General features: G+C 37.3%; 1 protein-coding gene across 9 annotated transcripts in view; it reads right to left on the reverse strand.

The window, feature by feature from the left end:
- The window catches only part of Nrxn3 (neurexin 3), a 1,468,922-nt gene that overhangs the window by 773,799 nt on the left and 682,964 nt on the right, over positions 1-12,159 (reverse strand). For all 9 annotated transcript variants that reach the window (XM_076848054.2, XM_076848052.2, XM_076848056.2 and 6 more), the window contains one exon: positions 4,496-4,615. In XM_076848054.2, coding sequence (XP_076704169.1) covers positions 4,496-4,615 — 120 coding nt within the window. The remainder of the gene's footprint in view (positions 1-4,495; positions 4,616-12,159) is intronic.

Below are 12,159 nucleotides of genomic sequence, written 5' to 3' on the forward strand. Positions count from 1 at the left end.
ATCTATTATCACATGCCAGTGTGAGCCCAGCAATTTCTCCAACACGTAGCCTGCAATGCACTACTAGCAATGTAGCACAGGATAGCTGTCTGCTGATGGTGGTCCAAGGACCCACATATATTCCCTCATCCTCATTCAACAAAGCCAAAATCAACACTGAACTCATAAACACAGAAACCTGACATGTGTTAAGGATTCATGTGCCATCGGCCGTTCCTGTAGACACGTGCTTGTCCCAAACACAAAAGCAATAATGAGATCACCAAATTATAGGCAACTCAGAGCAGTTGTCATGAATAGTTTAGGATAAGCTCTCTTATTGGATCAGTATGTGTTGTTTAAAACTCATATTTTCACAAAGTCCCTAAAAAGGGATAACACTTTGGGTATGTGTGGATGCATGCAGCACAGACAGATTTTGTGCAATATTTTTCAATACTGTGGAAAGACGAACTCAACAACAGGTTGCCAGTGAGAGTGGCATTGTTGCACAGCATGGAGAAGAGATTCTGGCTTCTTCTGATGACGGGTACCATAATATGGAATTTCTACAGTTCTCAGTCCCGGTTTAAAATACCAATAAGAATCTGATATACAGAAAGAATATCCTCATAATAACTCTTATAAATTTCCATTTGTTTTGTTGTTCTTCAAAGGTAGCCCCCCACACACACACCATTAGGTTGGGTTTCAGGTAGTGCTCACCCACTGAGAAGCTAGACCCTTTGTTCTGAATTTTTCAGAAGAACTGAAAATTACCTTCCGAGAATGTAACTTACGTGTTCTTCCATAGATGTTATTAGGACCTATGTTAACTCAAAATTGCCTCTGGGATGAGACGCCCATGGTAGTATCAAGACACCCCTAAAAGTTAACCTCATGAAAAAGAAACTCCTCATAGTTTTACCATTACATAAAAGGGTGGACAGTCAGATCTAAAATATGTAAAGCTATTAGTAAATCAATTATACTTAGGTTTCTAATCAGATGATATTTATTTTCTAACCCACACAAGTGAGTCACTGTTACGCAAAGTGATCGGCTCCCGAGAATATGTGTCACACCTTCAAAACCATCACAGCTTCATAAGCGTGAACTTGAAATCCACCTGGCAGCATCCATCAACCCAACCTACTCACACAAAGAATGATAGAATAAAATGGAATGAAGAGAAAGTCATCTGTGGCTTACTCATACTAAATGAAATTAAGTCTTAAAAGATACCTGCTTCTTCTGGAGACACCATCTATGGGATAGTATCTTAAAATTATCAAGCAAATTCTAGATTTGATAAGCAAGAAAAAAGCAAAAGGTCACGAGTGATCAAACCAACACCAGAGTAAGTGAGGGAGACTCTAAAATGCCCACACACTTCTTCAGAGTCTTACAAGTGACACCAGATGCAATTAACATTTTTTTACACATGATGAAATAAATACCTATTTTGAAAATACAAAACCTAGTCATTCCCCTATTGGACAAGTTTCTATTCTTGGATGCGCAGTAATAAACTGACATGTTTTTGTTTCCTTTATTTGAGAGTCAGTGTGCTTCCCTGAGAAGTAGCTTCATAGATAATGAGAGATTCAAAACTTTTTTTTTTCTAAAAAATGTCTTTGCCATTAGATTTCATCTTAACCAATTCAGATGGTCTTATGACATTTTATGAAATCCTTCTTATTTTAGATATATGCCATGTTCTCCAAATATTTCTTTTCAAGAATGAAGTCAAGACCAGATTCCATTGATGGCATTCTGCTTACTATGTTATGATGTGTGTTATTTAGTAAAAGGAAAGGCACTTAAGGCATGTAGGGTACCAAAGCAATCATTAGTGGGCTCTATGGCACTACTGCCACATGAGTCAGTCCCTGACCCTCTCTATTGAGGATCCTTTCTCCTTGCTCCCTGTTCCCTTTCATTAACTGTTTTCATCCCTTCTCCTTTATATGTAATTACCCTTATGCTTTTTCTAATGCTAAGCATGAGCCTGTTCAACTCTGCTAGTGATGCTGAAGATTAATACTTGATCCCTTATGCAGACTAAACTACCAAGAACTTATTAGTATAGTTGAATGCACAGAATATCAGAGAAGTAACTTTATTTTGAAGATATGTGTGAGATGAAATATCAAGTTATAATGCTAAGGGTCAATATAGAAAATAATAATCTATGATGTAAAATAGTGAGACTGATATTCTATGTGGAATGGAGTGGCTTTGATGCTAGTTTCCAAAGAGAAGCTCCCTCCAAATACCTTGAATGCCAATCATATATAGGGACCAGCCATTGTAAAAATTTTAAATAGCCTATCATTTAAATATATCTAGTTGATTTTTGCTAAAAATTCATAGCTGAACTTGAGAGTCACTTCCTACATATCTGAATTCTATAAATTTATTACATTCTAGAAATTAAAATGTACATTCTTCATTTCAGTGATCACCATCCAATAACAGAAGCCCTGGCATACTCTCCAGGAGAGGATCAAGTAAGCAGATTCTGATAGCATTTTGTGCTGTTACAAAACAAAAGACCTGTCTACATTGCTTAGAGATTAAAGTCCAAAATGCATTGCTCTAAGCCTGGATATCTGATATTTTTGAAGCATGAGAAGCTAGTGTCACAAAGGAAAGCTGACATTTTTCCAATCCTCATCCAAGTACTTCATTTTATACCAAAAAATTGCCAGAGTCATATAATGCAGTAGTCCACATCCTCAATGGAGACACAATCTGCTCTTGACAAAAATCAGAAGTAATCATTGAAAGCTGGGAAGAATACTGGTCGAATTTTACCAGAAAACACCTGGCTCTGAGTGACAGAGGAGCTTGTCAATAATAGAAAAATGCATACTTACCTTCTGAAGATTGTGCACATTTGCTGCAGTTGGTGACTTACCTTTCTGCCTTTTTTGTGTGCAGAGTCTCTTCCTGACCATTTTTTACCCACAATGGGGTGTATGTGTGATAAGGAACAACCTTGTGAGGATAAAGAAGTGTTATGTCACCAGTTAGAGGGAAAATGCCTTCCTAGCAAGTCTCATGCAGACAAATTGGAGGGAAAGGAAAGAGCATATAGCATGAGTCCCCGGGTAACCTGGATTGGTGCATAATTGCCTGTTTCAGAGTGGAACAGCATTTCTGAGTCATAAATATGGAAACAAGATTTTCAGTAACACCAAGCTCCTTGGCAAGAGCAATCTGATGCCAACCCCTTCTGCGGGCATTGTACCATTTGCATGACAGATATGGAGGCATATGCTTATATTTAGATGAATGGGTATCACATAGTTTTCTTTCTAGACTGCCAGTTTCCCCATTTGTTCCTTTTTAATGTATCTTAAGAGAATGAAAGAACATATGGAGTGAAAAACTACTGAGGAAAATGGAAACAAGAACTACAAGAGACACCTACACACACACACACAAAAAATTGAGAATTAAAGATCAAGGAAAAAAAATACACATGAGAGACATAGCATTGTAATTGGCACTTGTTCCCATGTGGACACACTATTCTCTAACTTCCTTACTTGCTCTAATAACATCATGCAGCCTTTTCACAAAATGAAGAAGTCAAATGAGTTTGGATTGAAAGACAAAATATCTACCATGAAGACTGCATTTAGAAAATCAGCAGGACCCAGGACTCTTCAACAGATTGTGTTTGCTTGTCTTTAAAATAACCATGATAGGAAAATAATGTGAGAAGGAAATAGAGACTCAGGTTATAGATTCCCACAGCACTGAAGTCTCTCCATCATCAGAGCTAGAATCACCCCCATGAAATCAATCCTCTCAAGACTAAATCAACAGATGCACCCAAAGCATCACTAATGTGCAGGAATAATCATCACCAGACTCTCTTCCATAAATACACAGATAAATACCTGGAACACACTCTAAAATAGAAATACAAACAGAATAGTGATGTATATATAAACAAAGATACCAATAAGTTTAGCTAATAGAAATTTCTGTCTTACATTTGAAAGACACTCCCCAAATGCTATCAAAGTTTCTAAATGGAAAAAAAAAAATCCGTAAGTCTTATTCATTTGGGAGGCCTTAAGAAGTCCTCTAACTTAAGAATTTTTGAGAAAACAGCTATCATTCTTAAATATCCTCCAAATTCTAGGCAATGCAAATGGAGAGGGTCTCAAAAATGTTATCCAGATGACTTAATTCATGGAGATTTGAACCCCTTACATAACCATTTGCCCTGAACTGTTCCTTTGCTTCTCAGTCACAAGTATTGAAACCTAAAGGAAAAGCAGAGGGGAAGAATACAGGAGAACAGCCAGCATTGAGCAAGACATGTCTCCTTTGCTCTTCCCATGAGAACAGTCGTTGTTCGTTTTCCACGTTTCTAGAGGAGAGAATTATTTATGAGTCCTTTAGAAAAGCTGTCTCTTTATGCATTGTCTCTTAAGGTTTCTCCAAACCTCTGAACCTCTTGAAAAATTTCCCAGTAAGAAAAGATTGTACTCACGATCATTGCACTGGTTTCCAGAATAGGACGTCATGGAGCAGTCGCAGGTGAAGCCTTCCCACTGCTGCATGCAAACCCCCTGGTTGGCACAGGAATCTTCCTGGCAGGTGGTACTGGGTCCTAGCAACGCACAAGAAGAGGAGGAAGGGAGAAGAGAGAGAAGCAACATTAAACGTTAGTCAAATTCCAAAGAACTCACCTGAACTTACCATTCTCATGCCCCCCAAACATTCAAAATCACAACCACCAAAATCGTCAACTGAATTACATGCAACAAGAATTTGATATATACGAAAGATGACAGAAATACACACTTAGCCACAAACTATCAACAATTACACATAGAAGGGAGAGGGCTGAACACACTGTTCTCCGTTAGGCAGACTTTGCAAAAGAGCTTCATCTCTACCATTCAACTCAAAAGATGTCTCTCTTAGAGCATTGTCTTTCTTTATGCATAATGCTGAGGTGGAAAAAATGCATTTTCAGAATTGTAGTGAAATAAGGTATAACATTTTATCCTGCAACTCAAAGTCCCTAACACTACTTAGTGGCATTAGAAAGGTGTTCATGATGATGATGATAATGATAATGAGGAGGAGGAAAAGGAGGAGAGAGAACCTAACGCAGCTTGTTGTTTTGTAGGTGATCTGCACTGAGTGCTAGGCAATTTATCTACATTACCTCATTAAGATCTCTAGTGACTCTAAGAGGAGTATAATTATGATTGCCTTCATTTTACAGATTAAAAAAGAACAAATTCAGAGAGAAAATAATTTTCCCAAGGCCACATATTTTTTCAAGAATGCTGCTGTCTGTCCAACTTAGGAAACTGATTTTGAGACCAAACTCTTAACTACACAGTGGTTCTCAAGATGTAGTCCTCAGGACACCATCACCTGGGAATTTGTAAGAAATGCAAATTCTTGGGCCCCTTCCCTGTTGAATTAGAAACTTTGAATTAGAAACTTTGGGGCAGAGACAGAAAACTGTTTTTATAAGCTTCCAGGAAATTCTGACACAGCCTAAAGTTTGAGAACCATTATACTGCGCCATGCCACTACTTTGGTATTTGAGAAGTGTGTCCTCTTAAATGGAGTGTGCATACACCAGAGGATGCAAAAGAGAATCATTTGCATATAGGAATAAAATATTAAATATTGTGCTAATTTTCAATTCTTTATTATTTCAATTTTCTGTGTCTTTTGCATGCTAATAATGTATAAGCATAATAGTACATATGCATAACTTATAAATAAATATACCTATTCTGGAAGCATTCTCAGAATCTTACTGATGGGAGGAAAAAAAATAAGTTTTGGCTTTCTCTACCCTGTAGATTGCCATTAAAATCCCCCTTAGGTCCATCTGGCACCTCTCTTCAATCATTCTCTCTTCTTAAATACCAATTTCTGCTTTAACCTTGGGATTAAAAATAAACCTATTCCTTTGGAAATATCTGCCCTAATTGGAAATATCTTAATATGTGGGATAACTCCGTGGATTTCCCAGAAAGCCTCAGCCAAGGAGGTGAGCCCCTTGACCCATCAAATGTATTAGTCAGGAACTAATACATAAAAGCACTTAGCAGAGTTAAATATATATATATATATATATATATATATATATATATATATATATATATATATATATCCATTGCAATAACTGCATAGTTGGCAATCTTTAAGCTAAGCCTCGCACAGGGACAGAATATTAAAACGTAATCATGTGGGATCCTAAGGATGCATGCTCAAAAGAGATACAGGACTACAAAGGGTTCACCTTCTGGGTGGCAAAACATTTTGTATTTATTCATGAAGGGTGGACGCTGTATAGGCCATCAGTCAGAAGACAAAGCTATTAGGATATGACATAAGAAAGTTCAGGACAATTACTACCACTAGGGGAACAGCACTGCTGCTGGGTTTCTGCAGCTTCTATTTGCCATGTGGTTCCCCCATGTCGAGATGAAAGGAAGAACACGGTCATGTTCTCAGTGGGCCTTAAACTCAAGCATTGTGTCATACAAGTTTCATTAACAATGGCAAATCAGGACAGCTTCTTTCAAAGGATAAAAGCTTCTGAGAAGTCCACAGGGCTCCCTGACCAAACAGCTCTCACCAGACAATGGACTGGTAATTCAATTGTACTCAAGAATTAGAAACACATGGAAAACTTTCCCTTGAAAGGCAGCAGAGCAGCGAAAACTTCAGGGAGGCACAGCAATTCTTTGCATGTTGATTGAAGACAAAGGCTTTTCCAAACCTCTTCCCTCCCCTCTAACTGCCATATTTGAGCCATTTTCCAAGAACCAGCCTAAGCACCTGCCCCAGGGGAAAAAAAAAAAAAAACAAAAAACATTCCAAAGTAACTTCAAACTCCCCCTTCTTAATGGTCACAGCACTTATTATCTGCATCATTAAGTTTTGCATATGATAATGTTCAATTTAGCCCTTTATTACACATTGCACCATCCTCTGTTTATATAATCCTCTAATTGTTTCATGTTTTTACTGTTTATCACCAAAAGTTTGCAGTTTGCTCTTAGAAATCATGTAATATGCTTTGCTTAGATCTTTCTGCACTAAGTAAACTGTGCAGAATCAGAGTCAAGTGTTTCAGTTCATGTGGGGCTGATCAGAACTGTAGCCATCCCTGATAGCCCTTATGTCATACTTCCAAAACCTAAATGTAGGAGCAGAAGCAAGTCTTTATCATTTGTCAGTGATTGGTCAGAAATCAAATATAGAGGGAATGATAGGTTATTTCCAAATTCCTCCAAATTTGTTCCTCAGACATACCCAGGGGTGGACAACATAGAGATTCAGACAATCCTCCAAGACTGACTGTATTGTAACCGCCCAAGAACAAGAAGGATATCATGGGGATGATCAGGATCTTCAATGACTTCTTTTCATTCTGGGATAACCACATACCTCTTTGAAGCTTGTGGTCATAGGCCCCTGCCTTGCTTGTTACTACCTGCCCCCAGCTCAGAGCACACTGCCAACCCTTTCTCATTTTGGTTCCTCTCTAGCACATTGGTGCTCAGGGGTTACCACATCTACATCACCTGGAAGCTTGTGACAAGAGCACATGTTCAGGCCCCACCCAGGCCTCCTGACTGAGGGTGGGATTAGAAATCTGAGTTGCAACAAAGGCCTCTAGGTGGTGGGGCACATGCTACATCCCAGGACCAACCACTTCTCCATCACTTGGAACCCATCCCTGTCTTCAAGTTCCATTGCTCTTGCCTGACCCATGGCTTGAAATGTCCATCCTCCAGATTTCCAAATGACTGGTTCATTCTTATTCTTTAAGTTTCAGCTTTCTTAAATTATTCTATTAAAGAAGTCCCCATTAGTATTACTTACTCTTTGTCATGTTTTCCTATTTAATTCATAACAATTACATGAATTATAATTAAATTTATTATTTTTGCTAATTGACAAACCAAAATTATTTGTATCTATGAGGTACAATGTAATGTTTTGATATATGTTAACAATACCAATCGTATCAATTATGATATATATTTTTAATCAGTTATGTGGACTGATTAATTCAAGCTAACCAACAACTTTATCAACTCAAATACGTGTTTTTTTGTGGTAAAAATATTTAAAAGCCACTTTTTTGGTGATTTTAAAATACACAAAGCATTATAAATTATTGTAGTCACCGATCTGTGCAATAGATCACTAAATCTTAGTTCTCTTGCCTGAAATTTTACATCGTATGATCAACATCTACCTTTTCCCCTTCCACCCAGCCTCTGGCAAATATCAATCTGTTCTATTCTATTTCTACAAATTCAATTTTTTGGTGACGGTCCCAGAGTCTCACACTTTTTAAAAGGTAGGCTGGTATTCCACTGTGTATACGCACTACATTTTCTCTCTCCATTCATCAAATGATGACATCTAGGTTACTTCCATTACTTAGGTATTGTAAATAATGCTGCAATGAATATGAGGATGCAGATGTCTCTTTGACGTAAGGAATTCCTTTGGAAATATACCCAGTAGTGAGATCGCTTGATCATATAGCAATTCTATTTTCAGTTTTCTAAGGAACTTCCCCACTGTTTTCCATATTGGCTGCACTCACTCACATCCTCAACAACAGTGGATGAGGGTTTCCTTTTCTCCACCCTCTTGCCAACACTTCTCTTTTAGTTTTTGATCATAGCCATTGCAATGGGATGAGATGGTATCTCCTTGTGGTTTTTAGTTTGATTTCTGTGATGATTATTGATGATAAACATTTTTTTATTTATCTGTCGACCATTTTCATGTCTTGTTTTGAGGACTTCTAATTAGGCATTTTGCCCATTTATTTTTTTGGTTGTGTTCTTTGTTTTTGTTTTCTATTTCATTGGTTGAGTTCCTTATTTATTTTGAATATTATCCCCTTATCTGAGGTATGTTTTGCAATTATTCATTGAGCTGTCTGTTCACTCTATTCACTGCTTCCTTTCCTATGCAGAAGCTTCTTGGTTTGGTGCAATCCCATTGGTTAATTTTTGCTTTTGTGCCTGTGCTTTTGGAGTCATATCCAAGAAACATTTGCCCAGACAAATGCTATGAAGCACTTTACCCTTGTTTTCTTCTAGTACTTTTATAGTTTTAGGTCTTAGGCTCAAACCTTTAGTCAATTTAGAGTAGATTTTTATATATGGTGTAAGAATCCAACTTTATTCTTTCTTCCCCTCTTGGCTATCCAGTTTCACTAACACTATTTATTAAAAAGACTATCATTTCTCCATTGTGTGTTCTTGGAACTTTTGTCAAAAAGCAATTGACCATAAATTCATGGGCTTATTTCTGGGCTCTTTATGCTATTCCATTAGTCAGTATGTCTGCTTTATTCCAGTAACATTAACGTCCTTCTGTCACAACCTAGTGGAATATGAGCCTCTTGAAGGGTGAAGTCTTATCTGTCTTGTTCACCTTTATATCTCTAATTTCTAACATAGTATTTGACATAGGGTGAGGGCTCAGAGATACAACTGTATGAATGAATGGATACAAGAAACAAAGGAAGGAACAGAAAGAGGGAGGGAAAAATGAAAAATGTCTTTTTCTTTTCTTATAAGACTCAAAGAAAAGTGAGTTGCCTAACAATTTACCCCTTTATCAATATCATGTCATATGAGCAATCTTTTACTTGGAACAACACATCATTCAGAATGAGGTGGGAGGGCAGTGTTTCCTTAACTACACTTCCTCCTTGGATCAAATGATTAGGCACGTTCCATCCCACCAGATGTTAAGACTCCCGGTGTCCCCAAGCCCAGCTATAGTATATAAGAACTGTGTATTGAATGAATGAAAGTGTAGGGTAGGCTCTAGAACACTCTCTAGAAAGTAAAAGTGGCAAGGTGAGGTCCCAAACTCAAGCTTGTTAATTCTACAGCCCATCCCTTAATCTCTTATGAATGTGCATAAACCAGATGGGAAGTACAGGTTGCATGTATGGTACCATTGGATCAACCAAAGCAATTTAAATAAGGCATTTCTAACCTACAAACCAGAAAGAGATGATATTCAATATAAGAATTTGGAAGTTTTTACAAGGAAATTCTCAAATGCCATTTCAATTTAGGATTAAATTAAAATGGATGTGAAGATATAATTTTGTCCAATTATTCAAACAGAAATCTGCATCAAATGCCCATGTTTATAAGCATAACAGAAATCCTAAAGATCAAATAATGAAACTTTTCCTAAAACACTCTTCCAAACAAACCTAAAGTTCCAGAAGTTCTAAGGTCACACATGCTTTTGGAATTACATATTTACAAAGTCTTTTCTATCATTTTTTTTTGGCATCTTGAAACTACATTTAAGCCTTAGGAAAGCCCTCCGTGCAGGAATGCTGCACATTACTTCTGCCTTTGATATGCAACCATTGCTCACAAATAGAGCACTTTTCCTCTTGATTTTCTCACCATCTTTTCAATGGTGACTTCATTTACTGGAGAAAGTGACAAGGCAGCCAAACTGTCCCTGAAAATATGAACATGTTGTCAATAGGTTAGCACTTTGGTTTCTAACTCCCTGTTCTTTATTCACTTCACTGGAAAACATAAAATTTTGTCTTGTTTCTTTTTCTTTTCTTTTTCAGATAATAATCTAATGGCTACAACATATTTCCCATTAGTCTTGAATCTGGAACTGGTTTTCCCTTTAAGAACTGTCCTGTACTGTCATTTCGTATATGGTACTGCTCAAATCCACCTCTGCAGGACATGAAAACTTGTTCAGTCAACTCCTTTTCATGTTCTAGAAAAATCAAAAATTGACAGGCTATCTTTTATTATTTATACTGCCTAAAGCACAGGACACCAATCTCTATGTATCTTTCCTCTGTTATTTCCCAAGGAAGACTTAACCAAACCTGTGCCTCAAATGCTCCAGTTCAAAATGCATAAATAACGCTACACCAGCACCAGCTTTTTTGTCTTAAAGACAGAACTCATGCCATGTCAGTGTTCAGCAAGTCACCAAACTCCTCTTATCAGGCATGTTCAGCAGCTTATGAGTTCCTCTTCTCAAACGGTACTTCAAAATTGAAAGTCAAATAACTAAGATGAGGAATGAAGATGAATGGTAAGATCTAACATTACTGGCAGTTTCAATAAGACCTCACTTTTCTGCAATCACTTGGAGCCCTCTCGCAATGTGAATGCTGGGTATAAAACAGGTGAAGACAGAAACAGGAACTGGCTAAAACCCAGAGGTTATCATGAAGACTTTATCCCTGGTAACATTTGTTCAGTAGTATACATTTAAAATGAAAAACAAACAAAAAAACAGCACTCCAGGAAAAAAAAAAATTCCTGATTTGCACATGTTGGTTTGACTAGTATAAAATGCTCCCACTACTGCAAATTTCAAACTATCACATGTTCCTTCTGTGAACTGGCTTGCACAGTTCCTGAAAATCATTATGCTGGTGCCACTCCGGCACAGCACTAACCTCAAAGGTTAATAAACTGCAAAGTATAATCGCACCTTAGGAGTATAGCAACTTACCTGGGAGTACTTCCATGACAGAGGAGAAGCAGGAGTGAATGCTGACCCAGTGAGGGCTTTTGTATGGAGTTTTATATCCTAAAGTTTGTTTGCTTGATCTATCCTACTTCCATCCTACATCCCTCCCCTACTACTAGGGGTCTCTAGATCATAAAGGCCCAATAATAAAATCACTCCTTGTTTTAAAATCATGGGAAAGCTCTCATAGGTCAATGTGTTTTAGAAAATGTAAACTCATTATCAACTTCTCCTTTTGTTTTGTCTCACAATGATGTAATAGTCTATTGGGGCAATCAAGGGTATATCAAAAAAAGAGAGAGAGATAAAGGGTTTCAAAGGCCAGTCTTTACAAAAAGAAGGTTACTTAAAATACTTAAATGAACATTGTGAAAATACCACCTAGAAATTATTGAAACAATATTGATACAGAAACTTTCTCTCATAAAATCAGAGTTGAGAACCCTCTTAGAGACTTTCTGATGAGCTATATATCGTTTCTGCTTTGGAAAAAAAGGAAAATCCACAATCATAGTATGACCTGGAGGAGCAATTATGGGTTTTTAAATCCAGTTTTGTCATTTATTAGCAACAGGACCTTTCCCTAGCTACTCTTGACCTTGGTTT

This window comes from Callospermophilus lateralis, chromosome 3, assembly GCF_048772815.1.
Source record: "Callospermophilus lateralis isolate mCalLat2 chromosome 3, mCalLat2.hap1, whole genome shotgun sequence".
Lineage (NCBI taxonomy): Eukaryota > Metazoa > Chordata > Mammalia > Rodentia > Sciuridae > Callospermophilus > Callospermophilus lateralis.